The 22,304-nt window shown below is 34.2% G+C and overlaps 5 protein-coding genes across 5 annotated transcripts; 2 read left to right on the top strand and 3 right to left on the bottom strand.

The window, feature by feature from the left end:
* Nucleotides 1-19: 19 nt before the first annotated feature.
* LOC100640663 (1-phosphatidylinositol 4,5-bisphosphate phosphodiesterase delta-4-like) lies at nt 20-5,776 on the top strand. Its single transcript, XM_019994868.1, has 26 exons — nt 20-375; nt 536-695; nt 742-970; nt 1,016-1,139; nt 1,192-1,243; nt 1,291-1,406; nt 1,463-1,514; nt 1,561-1,677; nt 1,724-1,797; nt 1,846-2,043; nt 2,459-2,563; nt 2,616-2,708; nt 2,750-2,901; nt 2,946-3,157; nt 3,215-3,297; nt 3,519-3,755; nt 3,806-3,829; nt 3,874-3,912; nt 3,957-4,109; nt 4,169-4,249; nt 4,293-4,446; nt 4,502-4,636; nt 4,692-4,861; nt 4,912-5,097; nt 5,231-5,312; nt 5,364-5,776. Exons 1-26 carry the CDS (start codon nt 55-57, stop codon nt 5,669-5,671), a joined length of 3,657 nt encoding a protein of 1,218 aa, XP_019850427.1. The 5' UTR covers nt 20-54; the 3' UTR covers nt 5,672-5,776.
* On the bottom strand, nt 5,750-9,442 carry LOC100640536 (cytohesin-1-like). The gene is made up of 12 exons (XM_003385465.3): nt 9,305-9,442; nt 9,196-9,260; nt 9,072-9,147; nt 8,898-9,016; nt 8,772-8,852; nt 8,605-8,720; nt 8,406-8,554; nt 8,229-8,343; nt 6,284-6,360; nt 6,166-6,240; nt 6,042-6,120; nt 5,750-5,994 (listed from the first exon to the last, which is right to left on the bottom strand). Exons 1-12 carry the CDS (start codon nt 9,416-9,418, stop codon nt 5,828-5,830), a joined length of 1,233 nt encoding a protein of 410 aa, XP_003385513.1. The 5' UTR covers nt 9,419-9,442; the 3' UTR covers nt 5,750-5,827.
* A 775-nt stretch (nt 9,443-10,217) lies between these two features.
* On the bottom strand, nt 10,218-15,795 carry LOC100640409 (ATP-dependent RNA helicase dbp2-like). Its single transcript, XM_003385464.3, has 17 exons — nt 15,518-15,795; nt 14,419-14,536; nt 14,266-14,362; nt 14,018-14,079; nt 13,889-13,960; nt 13,780-13,845; nt 13,672-13,716; nt 13,512-13,608; nt 13,380-13,465; nt 13,196-13,322; nt 12,471-12,591; nt 12,014-12,124; nt 11,902-11,963; nt 11,785-11,844; nt 10,950-11,077; nt 10,783-10,894; nt 10,218-10,726 (listed from the first exon to the last, which is right to left on the bottom strand). The coding sequence occupies exons 1-17, from the start codon at nt 15,709-15,711 to the stop codon at nt 10,338-10,340; spliced, it is 1,947 nt and encodes a 648-aa protein (XP_003385512.1). The 5' UTR covers nt 15,712-15,795; the 3' UTR covers nt 10,218-10,337.
* LOC100640282 (eukaryotic translation initiation factor 3 subunit L-like) lies at nt 15,796-21,121 on the top strand. Its single transcript, XM_003385463.3, has 21 exons — nt 15,796-15,840; nt 15,899-15,959; nt 16,936-17,072; nt 17,171-17,285; nt 17,334-17,395; nt 17,445-17,508; nt 17,575-17,648; nt 17,692-17,772; nt 17,816-17,884; nt 19,408-19,584; nt 19,631-19,717; nt 19,763-19,849; nt 19,898-19,960; nt 20,005-20,078; nt 20,131-20,233; nt 20,280-20,353; nt 20,406-20,463; nt 20,505-20,543; nt 20,739-20,822; nt 20,875-20,955; nt 21,003-21,121. Exons 1-21 carry the CDS (start codon nt 15,814-15,816, stop codon nt 21,018-21,020), a joined length of 1,635 nt encoding a protein of 544 aa, XP_003385511.2. The 5' UTR covers nt 15,796-15,813; the 3' UTR covers nt 21,021-21,121.
* LOC100637627 (40S ribosomal protein S15a) lies at nt 21,028-22,288 on the bottom strand. The gene is made up of 4 exons (XM_003385442.3): nt 22,203-22,288; nt 22,009-22,154; nt 21,793-21,958; nt 21,028-21,203 (listed from the first exon to the last, which is right to left on the bottom strand). The coding sequence occupies exons 2-4, from the start codon at nt 22,139-22,141 to the stop codon at nt 21,110-21,112; spliced, it is 393 nt and encodes a 130-aa protein (XP_003385490.1). The 5' UTR covers nt 22,142-22,154; nt 22,203-22,288; the 3' UTR covers nt 21,028-21,109.
* Nucleotides 22,289-22,304: the final 16 nt, after the last annotated feature.

Genomic DNA, 22,304 nt, shown 5'->3' with positions numbered 1-22,304 from the left:
GTGGTTTGACAAATTTTTAATTAATAAAATTTATGATTCACCATCTCTTCTGCAATGTCTGAAGCTACTAGTGGCCCTGGCCGGGGAGTCAGTTTTCGTCGGCGCAGACCTTATCTCCAGGAACTTTTGCAAGGCGGGCGGAGGAGAACTCTTAATTCAAAGCAATCAAATGAAAGGTCGTCAAGCGTTTCAAGCCCAACTGAAAACGATCCCGTGTTGTTACAAGGACATGATGGTGGCGTTGCTGAAGTAAAGCATGGTGAGCTGCTTAAAACATCTCGCTCAAAAGTTACCGGTAAAGTACATGGGCCTCCTAGAAGACGGAGGTTTCGTTTGACAGAACAATCTCTGGAATATTTTCAACCCTTTAGTCAGGTATGAACCATAATAATAAAACTCGCTCGTTCTAATCATTAGCTTCAGCATAATGTACTGGTTGTTATGAAACTTACTGTCATCTCTTTGTTTTGCATTTGAGTTTAAATTCACTTTTATTTTTCAGTATCGTCAGTTTGTGTTATTCTATTTTAATTAGGTTAAAGTTCGTCGTACGTTTCCTTTGACTAGTATGGAAAAGATTGAACTTGTATCGGACAGTCCAGCATCATTTCGTATTACTTTTCATAATTTTGTGATGGAGCTTGAAGCATCTAATCCTTTTGAAGCAAAGCAATGGGTTGATGCCCTCACTGAATGTAATACACATACTTTTTTAACTTTTCAATGTCTTAACTTTCATAGGTGTCTCAAAATGGACAGAGGATACAACAGCAATAAATCAGAGTGATGAAGACAACATTTCTTCCTGTAGTTTTGATGACCTTTGTCATGAAAATAGTGAGTCAGCTGCTTCATCAGCAAAACCACCAACTGATAGTTTGCTATTACCAATCATGACACAACAAAGAAGTGACTCTGAACTGGAAACCTCTACTAGCCATCGTTTTCCTGGAAAACAAAGAAAATTAATGTATGAAATCAAATATAATGGATTTTTTTACATTGTATTTTGTAGATTGCATAGACATGGATATCGAAGAAGGAGTAAAACATCAGGAGCTATATTAAGGAGGCAGAGCACTGACGATGATCCATATAATGCTGAGCATCGAAGAAGAAAAACAATTCGAAGAAAATTGGTTAGTAGAATGATTATAATTATACAATATTTATTTTAGGAGTGTTGTTTAGCGCCTTGCACCAAAATTAGAAAAGCAAAAGGCTGTGATAAATACATCTACAGGTGTTATTGATATTACACATCCTGTTTGTCATTACTATAATTTTTAGACGAAAAGTTTGATTTCAAAAAGTTGCATGGAGATTTTGCTATGATAAAGTACCCACGCAGAAACAGATGGGCTATCCCAAGTGAAAAGATATTTTCAATTGATAAAGATAACTTGGTTTGTCACTTATTACTAAAACTACTGCTTCATTTTATTATTAATCATTATTCCAGCAAGTAATGTGGAAAAAAACATCATCTGCTAAAGTTAAGATGTCATCTTTCTGTATGTTCAAGAAAAATTGAATTTTTAATGCTATTATTTTTATTAGTGAGGTTAGATTCGATTTTGGAAGTACGGCTGGGCCAGCAATCATATGGTTTTGAAAGATTTCCTTATGCTGAAGTAGATGAACAGTCCTTTTCTCTAATGTATGAAAACGTAAAAGGTAGCTGTCCATTACCTTCATCATGATGTTCTTCTCTATACATTAGGAAAGTATGCTCGGCTAGAATCACTGGACTTGGTTTGTGACCATCCTAGACATTTTGATGAATGGATTAAAGGAGTTAGAATAAATGTGATTATTATACCACTAATTTTTTTTAATTTTTAGTTGGACTCTTTGCAAATTGGGCCAATAACTAGTATGTTTCCGACAAGGTATGAAAATACTGACCCAACTTTAATCTGGTTAAAGAGGTACTGGACTCTGTGTCAAGATAAACATGAGCTAAATGAAAGGGATGCTTATTTCTTAGTCAGATTTTTTAATCCTAATGTCAATGCTCATCAACTCAAGCGCCTTGTTACAGTAAGTTGTTTATTGTTATTGGCTGAGAAGCATTACAGATATACAATGTAATTGTCTAAATATTGCATTAGATTTATTGGAATTTAAATTTGTTTACTAAATCTTCCTTTTAAGGAACTTCCAGATCAATTATTTTCAATCACATTTGCTTCTGTGTGCTTATAATTACCATTATAGAATCTGTGGGGTCTTTCCTCTTTCCTTTCTGTGCACACAGTAAAGCAGGAAATTTCATTTGCCATAAAATTTTAATGTCCATCCTAGAAGGGATTACAATAATTTCATTTTCATTGATTAACAATCATTAACCCAGTCACGCCCACTTTATTTTAATATTTTTGTCTAAAATTTTTGTTGATACTTTTGGCAAACAAAACAAACAAAACTTAGCACAAATTTTGTATGTGTACCTTAGGAAGCTCATAGCAATCAACATGAAGCAACTATTGGACATGGCAACACATTAAAATGGGATGGATTTGTTCTTCTGTATAACATAATGTGTGGTGAAACTGGCAGGGTGAGTCAGCACAATATATCAACATTAAATGTCTCTTTATTCTTCATTTTAGTTGTACAAAATATTTCAATCATATGCTATCACTCATAAACGCCTTGGTCTGACAGTAAATGAGTTTAGAGATTTTTTGCAGAAGGAGTGCTATGTAAGGCAGCAATGCAATAAATATTTATTCTCAAATTTTAGTGGAAAGATGAAGATTGTAGCCACCATCGACTAAAAGAATTGATCAGTTTCCATGATCACCATCACAGATCTTTCAAGAAGTTCACCAGCAGCAACAAGCCAAGTAACTGGAAGAAATCTACCCGTCTCCTTTCATTTGCTGGATTTTTAAGGTTTTTATGTTTAGTAATATTTTATTTAGTTTCTTTAATTGCAGCTTCCTTCGTAGTAAACAAAACTCTCCAGTAAATCCTCTTCACAATACTGTCTATCAAGATATGGATCAGCCACTGTCCCATTACTTTATTAATTCTAGTCATAACACATACCTTGAAGGAGATCAAATTAAAGGAACTTCATCCCTTGATGCTTATGCTAGGGCACTCTTGTTAGGTAGCAGGTGTATTGAAATAGACTGCTGGGATAATAGTTAGGCATAATTAACCCTTGTATGAAATTCACTCTTGTATGTATCCCTCATTTTAGATCTTGGAAGCGAACCAATTATATATCATGGATACACCCTCACAACAAAGCTGAACTTCAGTGATGTTGTGCACACTATTAAGGTAAAAATGAAGTAACAAATATTATAACCCTATATTGTATGCTTCAAACAATTGACCTTTATTATTGATAATGATTTAGCTTTTAATTCTTTCTCATGTTTTGTAGCCATTTCCAACCATTTTTTCCTTACTAAAATGTTTATTCATGTACATGTACTTGTAGAAACTACACTTGTCACATCTTGATGCACTGTTGATCTTTTATTGTGGACCTTTTGTAGGACTATGCATTTCGAATGACACACTATCCGCTCATTATCTCAATTGAGAACCATTGTAGCAGTGCTCAACAAGCTAAAATGGCTACCATTTTTGTGCAAGAGCTGAAAGATCAATTAGGTCAAAGTATGCTGCCTACAGAAAATCTTGTTGAGGGACCTGATTTTTCAAGACGTCGATTGCCTTCACCATTAGAACTTCAAGGCAAAATACTATTGAAGGGTTCATGGCATGCACAAGTAAGTTTTTCATATCAATTTGCAGTCATATCATAATTTCTCAATTATAGTCAAGCAAACCTACAGCATCAAAGGTATTTTATAATTTTGCTTTTGTATTCTTTTTATGAAAATTTAGGCTTCCAAAGCCTTTCTGATGATGAAAAAAACTTCTATGGTAAAAATTATTTTTATAATTAGTGTTTCATTAATAACTATTAGGATCTTCTTGGAACCTCTGATGCAAAGGCACAGGCAGTTGATAACCCTGCTAATCAAACTCTTCCTAACCCTCCTAATGAAAAGTTACCTGATAATGATACTGATAAGAAAAATGTGTATATATTTGAACCTAAAGGTTCTGTACGCAGAGAAGTAAGTTCTGAGATGATGTTGTGTCTTTTTGATCTGACATGTACTGTACATGTATTTAGGGATCAAGTTTCAGACGTCAAGTCAAACAACATCACGGTAACATTGAAATACCTGAAGATGATCAAGAACTATTATACACTGTAAGCTATCATTAGATTATTTATTGTATCACACAAAGGTTAGGAAACATCAGATGACTTGAAAAAATTGATAGTCTATTGTCGGAGTACTTCAATTAAGCCATGGAGTTGGACTGAACAGAAGTTAACCTCAATATGTCAGATGTTTTCTTTTTCAGAAATTTCCCTTGATAAGCATTGTAAACGGTCTCCTAAAGGTATTTATATATTTGTTCTGTGAATGGTCAGCTAGTATTCTTATCATTGTAACAGAAATGATGCGTTGCTCTGAGCGTCAGCTAGTAAGAACATATCCTCGTGGTTCCCGAATTGATTCTAGTAATTTTGACCCCATTCCATTTTGGAATCATGGGATTCACATGGTTGCTCTGAATTACCAAACACCAGGTACAAGTGATTAATTTTTTTGATATTCATAATTATTTTAATGCTATCAATCTAGACATGTTTATGCACTTGAATCAGGGTCGTTTTCGACAAAACGGAGGTTGTGGTTACATTCTCAAGCCTGAAATAATGAGAAGAGCAAATCCTGGTGCATGTTTGCAGCCTTTTGATGTAAACATGAAAGAGCCTCACCCATTAGTACCTGTTTGCAATTTTGAACTTGAGGTAAAAATAGTTGTATTGCAGCAGTTATACTTGTGTTTATGTATATGCAGTTACTGTCTGGACAGAATTTGGCTCCATTGGGGAGGAAATCTACTAATTTCTCTGTGCATATTAGCCTTTGTGGTATACCTGAAGATTGCAGTGAAATAATGAAGGCAGAAACAGTTGATTCATTCTGGCCTCAGTGGCCAGAGAATCAACATACTCTGAAACGTCGCATATTGATGCCAGAATTGGTGAGAAACAAATGCATGGCATTGGTGTTATTGTAATAACACACAATGTATACATGTATGTATTGCGTGAGCAAGTAGATTATATTTAACAAAAGATTATTATTATTATTAAATTTTTGTTACTATTATGTAGTGTCTTCTTTACATTCGTGTGATTAGCGACAGAACACTCCTTATTGGCCAGAATTGCATTGCTATATCTAGTTTGTGTCCAGGTATACTCATCATTAAAATACATGTACATTCTAAATTAAAATATCTTATAGGAATTAAATTTATTCAAATGCGTAAATCTAGCGGTGAGCTTGTACCAGAGTCTGGAATCTTTGTATGGATTAAGACTGAGTTTGAAACTCATGCACAATTACAAGCATCTTCACTTGAGCAAGATATTACATGTAATGGAAGTGGTAACGTTTCAGAAAATGACTTAGTAGTTACTGCTGAGCAAAACCATGATTCCCAAAGTATTGACTCTACTTCTGCAGCTGAGACACAGTTCCATATTCAATCACAAGATGAAGGCAGTGACAGAGAGGTGCAAACTCTTGAAGTACATGTGGATGTTTATTGAATAAAAATACCATTTTTTGATAAAACAACAATGATAAATATTTTATTGATTATTATTTTTTACTGATATTTTTTTAAGTTTTTAAGATTGGTCACTACAAAACAATGCTTATAACACTCAGTGAATATTGTGACTTGATTTGCAACTACATACACACTAGTTCATTTCTGGAATATTTAAACCCTGCACACCAGTAATCTTACGACGACGTTGAGTCAAAGAGTCATAAACAGAGCTTGGTTGTAAATTAACTTGAATACATTTGATCCATTCATCTCGTTCTTCAGCTGATCCAGCTACAAGTCGATAGACATCATGATTACCTTTAAAAATCAATCATAATAAATGGACTAAGCATCAGTTGACAAACCTTTCACAGTTTTTCCATCAGAGTCTTTCTTCCATGCCTTAATGACACCAGTTTCAGAGTATATTTCAAAACAATTAGCCTACAAAATAATAAATGATATACTTAAGTTGCAAGAAAGCCATACTGGTGCTTTAGGATCCTCAACAATTCTAACACTCAATTCTGGATCAAGAGGAATGCTACCAATTAGATCACTATCCTAAACTAGCAGTAATTATTAAAGAAACAAAAATAATCATTACTGAAGGTTGTTTGAAATAATACAACATATTCTCCTTTAAAATAAACCATCTCCGATGTTTGCTCTTGTATTTGCCGCCTAAAAAGAAGTTACTGATGTGATTAAACTAGAAGATGGCTATTATATACCATTATAGCAGGAATATTTGGCAGTGTGTAATATTGGCAATTCTACAAATTTGCGGTCTCATGTCATTGACTACACTCAAGAGAAAGCAAAATGGTGAATTTTATTTTGGTGATTTTATCATTCATCTGCAAATTGCCAAAAAACTCAGCCAATGTTTCCCGCTATACAGTATTTATAGCTTTCACGTCTTCAATAATACATAGATGTATCACCACATAAATTGACAAGTATATCTGTAGTTGCTACATGTGCATGGATATGAAAGCACAAGTCCTGACCCATCTGCATATACACAGAAATGTATACATGTACTTAGTATATTCTCCGTCTCTTTCCAATGACACTACTACAACACAAAAGTGGGTTTTTGGCATAGAAACATCTGCTTTCACTAGGAAGAGTACTATGGACACCATATACAACATCAATTGCATGGGATATAGAGTAGTAGGTGAAGCTTGTACTACTCAGATTATATTAAAATTTAAACACAACAACCTTGTGGCGGCACACTGTATCCACATATACATATACCTGAAAACTTTTGAGGTCAACAACTTTTGCTGTTTTCATGGTTTTTCCTGATTATCAAAATTAAAATGTATGAAAATTTAGACAATACAGTTAAATGATTTGGGTGGGATCCCTGAAAGTTAAACACCTCAAAAGTTTCCAGCTATATACAACAATCCATTTCACTAGAAGCACATGCATAAAATAAAAAGTGATATTTTTCATTTCATCAATTGACACGAAGTTTTGGAAATTCAGTGATCATGCACAAACAAGCAGACATAATATTAAGAGGCAAATATGAAATCGAAAATAATATTTGATGAGTTATGATAAAGATTGTTAAGATAATCTCACTATCAAGGTGCACATAACAAAAACATGACAGCTGCTATAACAAGCCATAGATAACACAAATGAATTAGTACAGGAGTCCTGATGAGTCCCAACACAGAGTACAAAAAATTTAATCTAGCTAAAACTTTTCAGAAATGCATGTGAAATTTTACAGGGCATAACTGCATGGTGAACCTGAATCTTTGATGGCACAATTAAATTATGATATCATGCTTATATACAAATTTTGCAGGTTGGCACTTGAACATAACAACATTGTGAGCATACACATGCATATAATAGTTATGCCTTCATGCACTTCATAAAAATGATTGTATATTTTAATAGTTACATACAGTGCACCAAAATTCTATGATACATAATAATACCATACACACTACACTTCAATGCATTAAATATTTCAGAAGATTGCAATACATTTAACATGTGAATACAAATGGTGTTGTGCATTGTGACAAAAATGCGACAGAGACCATATTTAACTGCTTAAAGACCTTAAAGCCCTGGGCAATAATAGATTCCATCAAAATTTGAAATCCTGAAGCACAGATACATGTAGTTAAACAAAGGAGGCAATTAAAGCACCTCCAGAAGTATTGCATTAGTGAATTTTATGCTTACACAAAACTTCAAAGACCCAGTAATATGATAACAATCATAATACAGTACTATTCAATGTAAAGGCCTTTTCACACTAGCAAAAGTAATGTGCATCAATGACATTAATCGTGTTCACACTAGAGTGGTTCCAAATTGATGCACATCAATGGGCATCAGTCTCACAAAGGCCTTAAAAGTTTAAACATTTGGAGCTTGGCTAGATGTTAAACATTACTTCACTATTAGTATCAAGGTCAGTCAAGTTTATCATTTAAATTCTCAATCTCACATGCATGCACATGTACATGTACATGTACATGTACCAAATCAAGTCTTTTGTACTTTACCTTCTTTTGTCAACCATCCTTCCTTCTCTGGATTGAAAAAAGTCTCAGCTAATCCACCCCCTCCTTCACTATCCGGAACTTTAAATTCCTCCTTTTTAACGTTTTCATAAAATTCCTATTTGGCACATGTAAAAAGGCACATATACACAATGTAGATAATAGTGAGTATAGTATTACTGTTAAAAGCTCAGAAGGTAAATCTTTCCCATTATCAATGCCTCTATTCATACTAATGAAGGTTTCAATTGATGGTTTGTCCTTAACACTTGGGTTGTGGAGACTTGTATGCAACATAATAACCGAAAATGACAGTACATAAATAGTATCTATAAACAAAGTGCACACATGTAAGCAGCACTATGCCACCTTTCCCAACCTTTATCACTGAGGGCACCATCAGGATTACAAAAGAGATATCTCTCAGCAAATATTTCCATAATACGATCAATTTTTTGTGCTTCTCCCGGAAGATGAAAGCTACCCAAAAAAGCTCTGTCATAATAAAAAACAATAACCAAGAGTACAATAATAATGTAGAAATACCTTATAGCATCTACTAATAGTTTTCCTTTGAAATCATGTAGTGCTATAAACTTTTTAAGAACTTCGACATTGAAGTCTTTCCTGTACATATACATGTCAGACACTAGAAATTAATGAAAATCTTACCCTTCACCAAGGTAATCTCCTATCGATCGTTTACTAAGAAGTTCTCCTTTAAATAGCCACTGAGCTATCTCTTCGCTACTCTCGCCCAGTAAATTATGCATTTGTAAATATTTGATACCCTACCACACAAAGATAATTATTATCAGTCATTATGGCACTCTCAGTGACACATACATCCTTTGGATTGGCATTAAACTTATTCCTCCCTGTTCTAGTCAACCTTTGTTTCTCTTTCGCTTGACGTACTTCTCTATTAATCAAATTATGATACAAATTTAAGAAACACTGACTATCTTACTCGTCGTTAGCCTCATCCAAGGCAGCAAGATCATTGTCAATTTCTATTATCTGACGACGCAAATCCTACAGAGACAAAAGTGAAGCTCCGATTAAACTTAATGGCATACCTGTATTTCATACCATAGTTGTTCTTTCTCTTGCCTTATTTTCCTTAACAAAGCTTCTTCTTCTTCAGAACGAGACAGTTCCCTTTCTGATGGTATCACTATATCGGTAGCCATTCCTCACAGGAAAAATTAATGGGTGTGGTAAAGGAGGAGCAACTCGTTAGACCATAGATATTAGAGTACACAGGGATTGGAAACGGGGGCGTAGGCTGGTTGATGTTGCTATTGGTTACCGGCCCAATACCTGGTTGATTTCCCATCTCCTCCATTAGTGAGGCTGTACTGGAAGGACTTCGAAGGATATTTATGGAGATCCAAGAGGACGCTTACTTATGATATACCTACCGTTCGATATAGAAAGTGTTGGCCTACCTGCAGCAAGGTTTTTACTTCTACAACATTATTTTGCAACGAGTTATAGGTACAACAAAATTTTTTCATTTTCCGCCCTTTTTCTGTAGTAACAAACTCATGCTTCATGGATTCTAACCCTAACTAGTATCATTCGATATGCAAATGGAAACTCTTTCATATGATTATAAAGATATTGCATTTTACTCTAGCTTGTTTTCAAAAAAGGGATTATAATGGCAAAAAATACATTTTATGGTTTTAAAAGTGCCATAACATTAACATGGTAAAATTATCTGTACAATAGAAAACAGAATTATAAAGAGGAAACATTAGGCTTCTTGATGCATTAATTTCACTTGCATAGGAACACTTGTTTGCGAGATATTGCTCCTAAAAGAAAGAAAATCAAGGGTAAATTGTGACAAAAAAATTCAACGAGCCTCTGTCAGCCTAGCAGCAATACAAATGAATGGAGGTTGGGCTACGCCCACGCCTCCGTTTCCAATCCCTTTCATTTACTCTATTATCTATGGTTAGACGTTACTTTTTAATTAATAACTTATTATCACAATAATAATTACACTTAAAACACCATAATAATTTTAGCTAAAATAATACAACACAGATGTGACTGATGGGTTTATTACATAATCAAGTCAAACCAGATGAAGCACATTCTTTATTGTGATGCAGTAGTAGGTGGAACAGGAGGTTGTTGAATAGGTACATGTGGTGGGACAGGATAATACATCATTGGCATTGAGAACTGCGCTGCATTTTGCTCCAATCCTCTGGGAGGAGGAGGAGGAGGAGGAGGTGGATACATATTCAAAGCTGGTGGCTGCTGAGAATAGCTTCCATATCCTCCACCAGAGTACATGCCAGAATACCCATTAGCAGTTCCTCCATTAGCAGCACTGGGTCCATTAGTAGCAGAGCTCCAAGGACTACTTCCTTTTCCCCTTGGAAACTTTCCTCCTCGTCCTCTACCACCATGCCCATTCATAGGCTTACTCCCACCACTTGAGCCAACTCCACCTGAATGACGTGCTTGATACCGCATACGAGCTACATGTATAAAGAATCATAACAAATAAAATATCAGAACATTAAGTGAAACTTACACTTTTCTTTTATCATCGTTTTAGCAAACTCCATCATGTCATAAAGTTTGGGATTTATAGATTGTCCGGCTTCTCTTAGTATATCAAGCAGATCTTTCGCTTGCCTTGCATTCTGCCATACCACACACAAAATTGAAATGGCTAGAATGTATACATGCATACCATACCTGTTTTGTAAAGAAGCTGTATGCAGTGCCAGTGTTTTTGGCACGAGCTGTTCGTCCAATCCGATGAACATAATCTTCAGTATTACCAGGAAAATCAAAATTGATCACATATTTAATGTCAGTTACATCTACATTAAACGAGACACATATAATGAACTGGAACAAAAGACTGTGAATCACACTAGTAATGTATTTGAAGTGTGACAGAGTTAAAAGGATTAAGGTTAGAGCAATTTTAATGGTGTCTCTCAACCACAGAAACAATTGTATAAGTGAAAATTGCATTCAAGACATTCTGTTTTTTGCATTGTCCTGTTTCAGCAGTTACAAGTAGCTTTAAAATTGGGTGATCAATGCTATCCAAGATTATACATATATCAACTTACTACTCACAAAACTGTATGACATCCACAACAAAAACTACTTATTACTTTCAATTCTGTCACATTCATGTATGCATCAAAATTCAAAAAAGTCCCCAGTAACTAGTGAAGCATGAAATCTTCACTCACCTCTCCTCTCCCCTTTGTCCACCATCACTGGTACCCTATCGACAAACCACTGGACCTCCAAACACAAAAGTCGATTGAGACCTTCCTTCAAAATCCTAAAGAGTGCATTGTGTTAATGGAGGTCCTTGGATTGAATAAAACAGAGCAACAGAGGATGGCAGATAACGAGGACAGAAGAACCAGCTTTGCTAATACATGTAGCTATTACACAAAAACAGATTTAAGAGAACTGAGGAATGGTTATCTTGAAAGGGCATGCCAACTAGTATGAGCATGCCTGAAAAATGAAGTTGAACTACACATAAAATACATCATAAACATACCTAATCCTCTTGAAGCTACATCAGTAGCCAACAAAATAGGAGCTTTACCAGAACGAAATTCTAATAAATCAAAATAAAAATGTATTGTACTGGAGAAGCAAATGCATTCCTCATTACCATTTAAAACCCACTCTCTTTCAGTTTGAACCTTGTCGCCATGAATACAAATAGCTGGCCAACTAATAGGTACATCACATTGTCATACACAATACACAGAATATGAGCATACCCTCCATAACGAAGCTTCCTAGTAATTTCATCAACTCTACGTTTTGTCTCAACAAATATAATTGTTTTGTTTTCCTTTTGACCCATGATGGACTCAAGCAAGGAATTCAATCTTTAAAAAAAACATAATTGAAGGTAAACAATTACAGGTACTATCATCACTGCTGTATACCATTAAGGCATTAACAATACAACTACATCTGCATTTGCAAATCAGCTACACTGCTACATATACGAGCCACATGCATGTACATGAACATGGGATATACATGCATATACCAAACCCATCTATGAATATGGCTATAGTCCTGTGGCACTATATTTTTGTAAATTTTAATGATCAGAAAAGTAGATCAGGAAAATTCTGTAGCTGGAGATTGCAACTCATTAATCCACAAAATACATAATGGACTATTATTATGTCAAAAAAATTTTATGGTGATAAAAACATCAATTACTTGCTTTCCTTTTGAAACTCTTCACATATTTCCACAACTTGGGTTATATTGTGATTAGCACATAATTCTAATGAGCCAATGTTAACTTGAATGTAATTCTTTAAGAAATCACCAGCTAATCCTAAAAATAACAGCAGCATAAGTACTAAGTACATGTACATTGTAATAATTAATTACAATTTTTAAAATAGCCTGAAAGTACAATAAATTATACAAAAAGAAGACACAACAGCACCTGCTGAATGTGTAGAAAATTTTAAGGGTATGAAATTTTGTGTTTATGAAAAAGCTCTCAAGTTTTCCAGTTCTAGGGGTAACATTAAATTTCATGTCTTGCATGTGCACCTGTGCATGTGCAGTGAGTATTTTCGTGGTATTAATTTTAATGGTTCAGCAATCACCTACGAAATCCATAAAATCAAATACCCTATTGAACTTTATATCCGTACAGTATATTGACCAAATTAACACAATGTGCTGCAACTTGCAAGCGTCAGTATTAATTGGCATCAAGATTCTGCCTCATAAGAATATAAACAACTTAGTCTGTGGATTAAGGCCACACATGTACATGCAGTGTAGAAGTATACACATGAAAAACTTCATTCTGAACAAATATTTTCACATTGAGTAATAACTGACACAATTTGTCAATTTAAAGTTGTGTGTACTAACTTGCTGCACAATTAGTAGCTTTAAATGTACATGTAAAATAAAGATCATACCTTGCACTTCCTTCGGCCATGTAGCACTCCACATAAGAACTTGCCTATCAGGACGAATTTGGTCAAAAATTTTCCTTATCTGAGGCTCAAAACCCATATCCAACATTCTATCAGCCTCATCCAAGACCTTATGCAATAAGTAGAAGGGATAATTTCATTGATGGAAAGTAGATTTAGCACTAACCAAGTAAGTGCATCTCTTCAAGCTCACTTTCCCAGATTCCATAAAATCAATCAATCGACCAGGGGTAGCAATAACAAAGTGGCAACCTACCATAAGCAATGCTATCTACATGATAAAGGTACAGTGACAAACCACTTGATATTTCTCGAAGCTGTGGGACTTTAGGTGCACCTCCATATACACAACACGTACGTAATCCAACTACTTTGCTGTATTCTTGCACAACATTCTACATGTACAAGTAGCAAAACAAGATACATGTACATGAACAATTTCAAAATTTTCATCATACCTGGACTTGTATGGCTAATTCACGAGTAGGAGCTAAAACAAGGACCTACATGTACATGTAGAGTACAAAGAATAAAATCAATGTGATGTCAATTATACATGTACTCACAATAGGACCTTCTCCCTTTTGCAATCTAGGCTGATTTTCAATGTGAATCAAACCAGGAAGGGAATACTGTGACACAATATTACTCAATTCTTAATCAACTTTAACTTACAGCTAACGTCTTTCCAGAGCCAGTTTGTGCAATACCAACAACATCAGAGCCACTTAATGCCATTGACCAACCCTGTCCATGTGCCATAATTACAGCTTAAACATTAATTATCACATTACTCATAAATACCTGAGCTTGAATAGGAGTGGGTTCAACAAATCCTTGACGCTTCATTACATCATACATGTACTCTAAAGCAATATGGAAAAGTGTTATTAACAAGTGTATATACATGTACACATAGCTACAACATAATGTAATACACTTCATATAAGTGTAGATACACATGTATCTACAGAATAAATGACAGAGAACTAGAGAGGTATGTAAAGCATTATCTTGCATGCACACACAAGTACATGCATGTTGCATTATACCAGGAAAATTTGCCTCTTCAAACTTAAGACAAGGCTTTGGAATATTTTGACCTTTCACAAACATATTCCTTGATCTGCAATATTCAGCAACTTCAGACTAAAAATAAATGTACGGGTGTAAGTAAGCAATACACAAAGAAACTAATTCAATACTTGAGGACGAGCCACAGAATTTGGATGCTCCCGAAAAAAGTTTTTACGAAAACTAGGAAGTTTCTCAGTGTCCCATCTAGTCTTGCGAGGAACGTAAGTATCCAAATTTCGATAGTCACTAAAATGAAATAAAATCAAAAATACAAACACTAACCATTATTCTAAAACAGTAAAGCCTAGTCCACATGTCCAATGTACAGTTAAAATGATGCATAAAATTAATATTCATAAAGTAATATTAATAAACTACATACATGTAGTTAGATATTAATTTTTCTAACTATCCCAATCAAGTTACATGTATTTCATGAATACAAATTTTGCATGTGGTTAAAATTTGCGAAACTAAATTCCATTCAAAATTTTCTTGCTAAGCCTTGCTCAATAGTAGCTAGGTCATTTGTGAACTTTTTTATCCACATTGTTTAGCAGAAATAAATTATACAATTCACATCCACAAAATGCAACAGCTACAAGTTTAGTTTAAAAGGAAATATCCATCAAATTTAATATAATAGTAACATATAGCTCAAAACTTTAGAGGCTGATAACTTTTACAAAATCTCCCAAATGAGGACTCAAATGCACAAGTTTTCATTGCAAAAATACAAAGGGTGTGGTCAAGTATTATGGTCTCCTTTACACAAAAACACAAGAAAAAGGATATCAAATTCAAACAAAAGAAAACTCAAATAAAAACGCATCTGCTGAATTAGGCTGTGCTAACTTTACACTACTTGGATACAGCTTTTGCTTACACTAAAACACATGAAAACACATACTTATCTAGTGTCATTTTAAAACACCTAAGGGGATACTTCTGTAAACTAATGATAAATGCTAAAGAAAAAGCAGCTACATGTAGCTACTGGATTAGTGCAAACACCTGAAAAAAGTAATGGCAAAAACGATGCAGATTAGGCCAGCGTAGTTGTGTAAACAATGCCTAAAATTATACCTGTTTTGGTGAAAGGAAAATCATGAATCAATTGGTGGGTGGGGAATAATTTTATTATGGTCATCACTCATCACACCATTACATGAAAAGTTGGGGGTCAAAGCTAAAGCCTAGAATAACATAACAGATAATTTGAATAACCTTCTCTCTTTATGATAGCCTGAAGGTCCCGAATTGTAGCCATGTCCGTGATGAGAACTGCCACTATAGCCACTATAACCACCATAACCTCCATACCTAGAATCATTACTGTAAGACTGTCGTCTAGGACTTCTACTCCGACTCCTTCTTCTAGAGGATGAAGAGGGGTAACGACCAAATGAACCTCGCGACATTATTGAAAAATGAAAATTCCAGTAGCCACAAGTCAGTGGACAAGATGACCAGAAAGAAAAAGTCAGTAAAATTCCGTAAAACTACTGTATAAACTCGTGTGCATGCCACGTGGCTCTAGAACAATGGAGGTGAGGCAATCGGAGGCAGTCTAGAAATTATAATGATTTTCCTCTTTTACAACTTTAGGGTTACGGACACTCTGTTTCTTCATCACCATATGTTGTAGACCCTCGTAACATCACTCAGGGTATGATATAGTATTTAGATTCTAGTGTAGTTTAAATTATGCCCAATACTAAGTAATTGTCGAGGTAAATGTCATTGTATGTAATTGCACTAAGCAAGCTACTAATATAGGCATATTATATAATCAGGACAGTATTATTGGGTCCCAATGTGTCCATAATAGTAGGTTTCACTAGAATTACATTTCCTTTTTATACGGTGATGTGTACATGTAGATTTGTCCTTACCTTTATGTCTCAATCGGTTGGTACAGTGTACCTATGTAGATACTGAGCGTCCAATGATTATGTTAATGGGTGACATAGAAAAATTCCATGCGTAATTAATATTTGTGATAGGCATTGTCAATTAAATAGACCGTACGATGAGCAATTTTTGACATGTACAAATAACAATCAACTGATAAATTGAAATAATTATTACCAAGAGTAGATCATTAGATCTACTCTTGTTATTACTAAGTAGGCACAGACCCAACATTTAATACTACCATGCTCTTGTCAAACTCCAACGATATTCTTTCCTCAAACAAAGCTATGTAGCATAACTTTCTGTTCATCATTTATAAGTGCACCTGGATCAGCAGAAATCAGAATGATCTAGCTTCATTTTTAGTGGCAGTAAGTCACTGAAGGGAGGTAGAGTCAGAGAATAGTACAGTACCACACTTGAAAGCTTGTCACCATACCTTTTCTAGATAATGTGAGGTTAACCGCTTCTTAAGAAGGCTTTGGCAACTTAGTGCACATGTTTTTAAAATCTTAATTTGGATTATGGTCCTTCCTTTTGCAAGGACTTGCTCATACCTTGCTAATTTCATATTTACCTTATTTTAACAGCAGTATATCTGTTAAAGTATTTTTAATTTTGTGGCAAGACTATTTACTGTATGTTATTATTTCGGGAGGAAATGAATTCAATTTTATAAATGTAGTATAATAGTGTATATAATACAAATTACATGTTTCCTTCCATAGGTACATCATATGAAGCAACAGCCTCACAAGGAAGCAATGCATCAGTCCCCCCAACCGAAGAGGACCATCCTGATTTGTACATTCCAGAAGAAGTCAAACAGTTTCTTCCTTATTTTTATAAACAAATTAAAAACAAGGTACATAGGTTTTAGTATTTGTGATAACTTGTATTCATGTTCATGTTTGTTTTTTTAAAATTATGTATTTTATACATTACTATTTATTTTATTTTAAGGTTGTACCTGAAATTCTTAACATCTATGAGAATGAATTTAATCGTCTCTCAGATCGTTACTTTAAAGAATTTCCTTGGCCTGAGGCAAAAAGAATCGCTCCTTTTGTAAATAATGGTATATTTTATTAGTTTGTATTTGTAGTCAAATTATACTTTAATAAAGATGAAATTTTTCTGATTCTGTTTGAGGAGCTTCGGTATCGACACATATATGCCAAGCATAAAGTACTTTTCTATTTTGATATTTTTTTATTCGTTGATGTCTACACTATAGCCTACTATTGAACATCGTTTTGAATCCTTTCAGAGGTACTGTGACTTTTTTGATGCCATTCTTAGTAAGTGAAACATGAAATTGACTAATTGTCTGTTATATTTACATGTACACGTATCTACTCTATCAGATACTGATAAACCTGTTGACATTGAGTTACCTAACCAATGGTTGTGGGACATTGTTGATGAATTTATTTATCAGGTAATTAAATTTTGTATTCTAAACGTGCTTTATTATTTTGCAGTTTCAAAGTTTTGTGCAGTTTCGTGGGAAGCTAACAAGCCGATCTGCTGATGAGATTAAAATGCTGAAAGACGATTCAAAAGTTAGAGAAATTTTCTACCTTTCATTTTATACAATATTGTAAGGTATGGAACATTCATGGAGTTCTGAATGTGCTGTATTCTCTTGTGGAAAAGTCAAATATAAATAAGCAGGTACATGTATGTTTGACCACTTTGCATGTTTTCATATTTTGAATAAAAGTTTTGCATACATGTACTCATGCAAACAGAAGGCTCTCTTAAGGAAAACTCTGTTTAAGTTATGGTTGTACATGTATATACAGTACAGGAGAGCCCTCAAATGTAAGCCAAAGCTTTGAAAGATCATATGAAACTTGGCATTTATTGTCATGATTATCATCAGTGAATAGGACTATGTACTTGATTTTGGTGCGTTTCATTCAGTCAGTCTATTTTCCTAAGTCTCAATTGGCTTTATCTACACATAAATTAGTTTTTTCTTCTGAAAAGTTACTTTTTGTGTTATGTACATGTAAGAACTGCAGTGTAACCAACAGTATTTGTGGCTTTTGTCTATTATATTGTCATAGCATTTTTTGCTGTTTGAGTAATAGAGCTTTATGGTGTCTTTAAATTAAGACATGGCAATTTGTTTAAACCTTCTTTTTATTGTATGATTTCATTTATGTACACAAGGTGCTAGTGTTCAAAAAAAGTAGTTCAAATCTATAAATGTTTGACAAGAGATAAGAGTTGTATGCAACAATAAGAGCCAATTAAATGTGTGTGTTCTATGTTCACTAAGCTCATAAACCCAGTCACTGAGTCTTTTGATGATGCTACATGTACTTCATCATCAATCACTTCATGCTTTTCCAACTACATGTAGCAACTATATACTGTACATGTTGCTTTATCGAGCACAACTAGATTGACAAGTTATCACGTAGTATACCATCGCAATATTTTCTACTAGGCTCTATTGTTGCTTTAGCTAGTATTTGATGGTAGATAGTCCGTGAATAACTTGCTTTTTGAGAGTTTTAAAGCCACCATACACCATGAAACTTGTTTCATGAACTTATGTTTTATGAAACATCTTTTATACAGGAGTCAATAGAGCTTTAAACATGTTTCATGAAGTTGAAAAATTTCAACTTTATGCTCCATTGACTATATAGAAGATTTTTCATGTAACAAACTGATACCTTAGAGTGACTTTTAATTGCGGGTACTAAATTTTGCGATTTTAGCACGAGGAGATTTTGCTGGTATTAAAAATTGCGATTAAGTAATTATTACTAATAGTTATATGGCATGATGATGTCATTATTAATAATTGCGCATATTAATAATTGCGCATATTAATAATTGCGATTTTAACCCAAACGCAAAATTCGCAATTAATAGTACCCGCATTTAAAAGTAACCTTAAGGTAGCCTAAGTAACCATGCAATGACGCAGCAATCTGGTTCATAGCAGCCAGTCATGAATACCAGCTAGTCAACTTTAGAAGCCACCGTAAAAAGCATTGGTGTTTTACTCCTTTTATCATTTTATGCACTTTTAATGTACAAAATGTAGGTAGCAGCCTTTGTTAAAATTAGCTGTAAACAAATAATAACCATTTTTTTATTTTGGAGAGGTCAATGTCTTACTCACTTTCAATATTAGTGTGCTAATATATATTTGTATTGCATATTTTATTTTCTAGTTGGAAGCATTTATGGCTGGAAATGACCCAGACTCTGTGGCTGGAAATTTTGGTACACATTTATTGTACAAGAATTTAGGATATTTTAGTTTGATCGGACTGTTACGTCTTCACTGTCAGCTTGGTGATTACCATGCTGCTCTTAGCTCTGTTGAGAATCTGCAGCTTTCGAAGAAAGTATAACAATAGTACTATAATTATAGTGTCATTGCTTTGCTGCAAGGTATTGGCAACTACTAGAGTTCCTGCAAGTCAAATAGCGTTATATTATTATTTGGGATTTTCCTATTTTATGACTAGAAAGTATAGAGTAAGTTACAAGTTAAATTACATAATGAACTTGTTAATTTAATAGGACACTGTACGTGTATTTTCAAACATCATTGTATTTATTCAAAGAGTTAAACAACATTTTCAGCCTAAGTCCTATCAGCTTGATTTGGTATTTTTATCATCTTTTATCCTAATTTATAATCCATCATCATAACAGGTTGTGAAGCAGAATGACCAAATGTTATACATTCTAGCAATGGTTCTGACACTATATCCTCAGGTTTTAAAATACCTGTAATACAATTATTTATTTAACTAGTATAGCATGTAGATGAAGCAGTCAATACTCAATTGAAGGATAGAAGATTTCAAGAAGATATGTCGAAGTTACAAGATGGGTATTTATTACTAGTTCTTTCTTTCATTATATATGATATTTAATTCTTTTAGTGATGCAGCAACTTTTAAAAAGCTCTTTACACAATGTTGTCCAAAGTTTATTTCACCTGTAGCTCCTGATTATGATGCATTGCCAGATAACTATAATTATAAAGTAAAAAATGTAACTTCATTTCTATTGTGTCCTCATTTACTTATAGGCCCCAACTGAACATCAATGTAGTCTCTTTATGAGAGACTTAGAGCCACAATTGATATTGCCAGTAATCAGAAGGTACATGTACTTAATGCCTTTTATAATCTATTCCAAATATAATCTTTATCAGTTACCTCAAGTTTTACACCACGATGCCTGTAGCAAAGTTAGCTTCATTTCTAGAAAAAGTATTAAATTCCTTCTTTATTATTATTTTAATCATTGTCAGGATGAAGCTGCATTGTGTGAACTTCTGCTTCGTTTTAAGGTGTGTATATATATATATAGTTCATTTTCATGCACATTGTTAGATCTAGAGGGAAACCAAAATAGGGCATTTAATGACACCTTAGCAAAATGATTTTTAAAGTTTAGAAGAGGCAGCTAAATTTGGGAGATTAAGTGTCCCTAACACCCGCTTGGTCTGACAATGTTCGTAAAGCATTATCATCACTTTCTTTAGCATAGACAACGAACATCTACTCTAGTAGGCCAGATGGCATCAGATGCTCAAGCTGCTTCTGATATAGATTTCTATATTGATGGTGTAAGTGTATATGCCTCTCACAACCAATTTGAATTGATTTGGTCATAACTAGGATATGATTCATATTGCTGATACTAAAGTGGCTCGAAGATATGGCGATTACTTTTTGAGACAGATCAACAAGTTGCAAGATGTATGTTGTTGATAATCATTTATTTAGTTGCTATTACCTTCTCTTAGCTTGTCAGTAAGAACTAGCTAGTAATATGTTGCAAGAAACTGTTTGAATAGAATTTTTGTTATAATTATTATCAATTAATACAATATTATTTCAAAATTGTTCTGCATCAGTAAAAAAATCCTAATATCTTTCCACCAGTGTGCTTCCTTCTGGCCTCTTCGTGATCCATAATACCAAGAGATGTAGTTAGAACAATGAACCTAAATTAAGAAATACATGTAGTACAACATTGACTCAAGTAGACTATCCATTACAAAAACTCATTACCAACACATCCCAAGTGATGTTCATGATTCATAATGATGCTTATTGGAATACCATAAATGAAATTTTTTTGACACTGCCCATTGTGGAAGTACATTGTATGCAATAATATGAAACAATGGGCTAAAAACTATTGATTCCACTTCACTTTAGTGGCACCTAACAATTGCAGAGCTTCAAGAAAGATTAGGGTAACAACTTTTTCCTTATAAGGCTCTAATTAGCTTGCTCTCACAAGCAAAATGGCAGAGATACATAAATCACAGTGTCATAGGAAGCTATGCCATGCCTTATGTGGCTTTTCTGGCCATTTTTACCCCTACATTGAGTGTTTTTATCATAATTAATGTTGGTTAATGATTAGTGACAGGTTAAGTTCATTAGAGCAACAAGTCTTCTAATTTAGGCTTTGCAGTAATAAGCGGCACTCAGCTCCCCTTTTACTACACAACTGTATTACTGTATGAATGTCCCACATTTATAAAAAAGAAGTGACATATTGAATTTCAACACTTTGCCACTCACCCAAATTGCCTGGAAGGTAAAAGGTTACTGGCCCACTTTTCCATGTCGCCAAGAGCAACATCATACCGAGGACTAATGACACCACACTTATTGAGTCTACCATTAAGATTAACAACAATCTTTCCACCCCTATGATCATCGATAATCTCAAATTCACCTATATAACCTTAAAAACAGTACAACAAACTCAATCTAGATAAGACGTGTCAAAAGTACCTTTCTTCATCATGACAGTCAAAAACTTGACTATGACCTTTGAGGATGGTTTCAATAAAACCTGGCGTTTGCCTCTACGTTCAGCATTACATATGGACTTCAGAGCATCATTCAATACATTCATACGAACCATGGTTATCCAATACCTTAGTTAGGGCATACATTTATCTTGTCAGAGTAAAAATGAATCATACCTGAAGAAAGATTTGTTTAGATCTCCTGTTATTGTCGCCAAAGCACTACGCCATGTGCAGAAAAAGGAAGATCAGAGTTGACGCATGCGCAGAATATGTTTC

Source organism: Amphimedon queenslandica, unplaced genomic scaffold, assembly GCF_000090795.2.
Source record: "Amphimedon queenslandica unplaced genomic scaffold, v1.1 AMPQUscaffold_13463, whole genome shotgun sequence".
Taxonomy (NCBI): Eukaryota; Metazoa; Porifera; class Demospongiae; order Haplosclerida; family Niphatidae; genus Amphimedon; species Amphimedon queenslandica.
The sequence above is the reverse complement of the archived record's forward strand: the minus strand, read 5'-3'. Positions and strand labels throughout refer to the sequence as shown.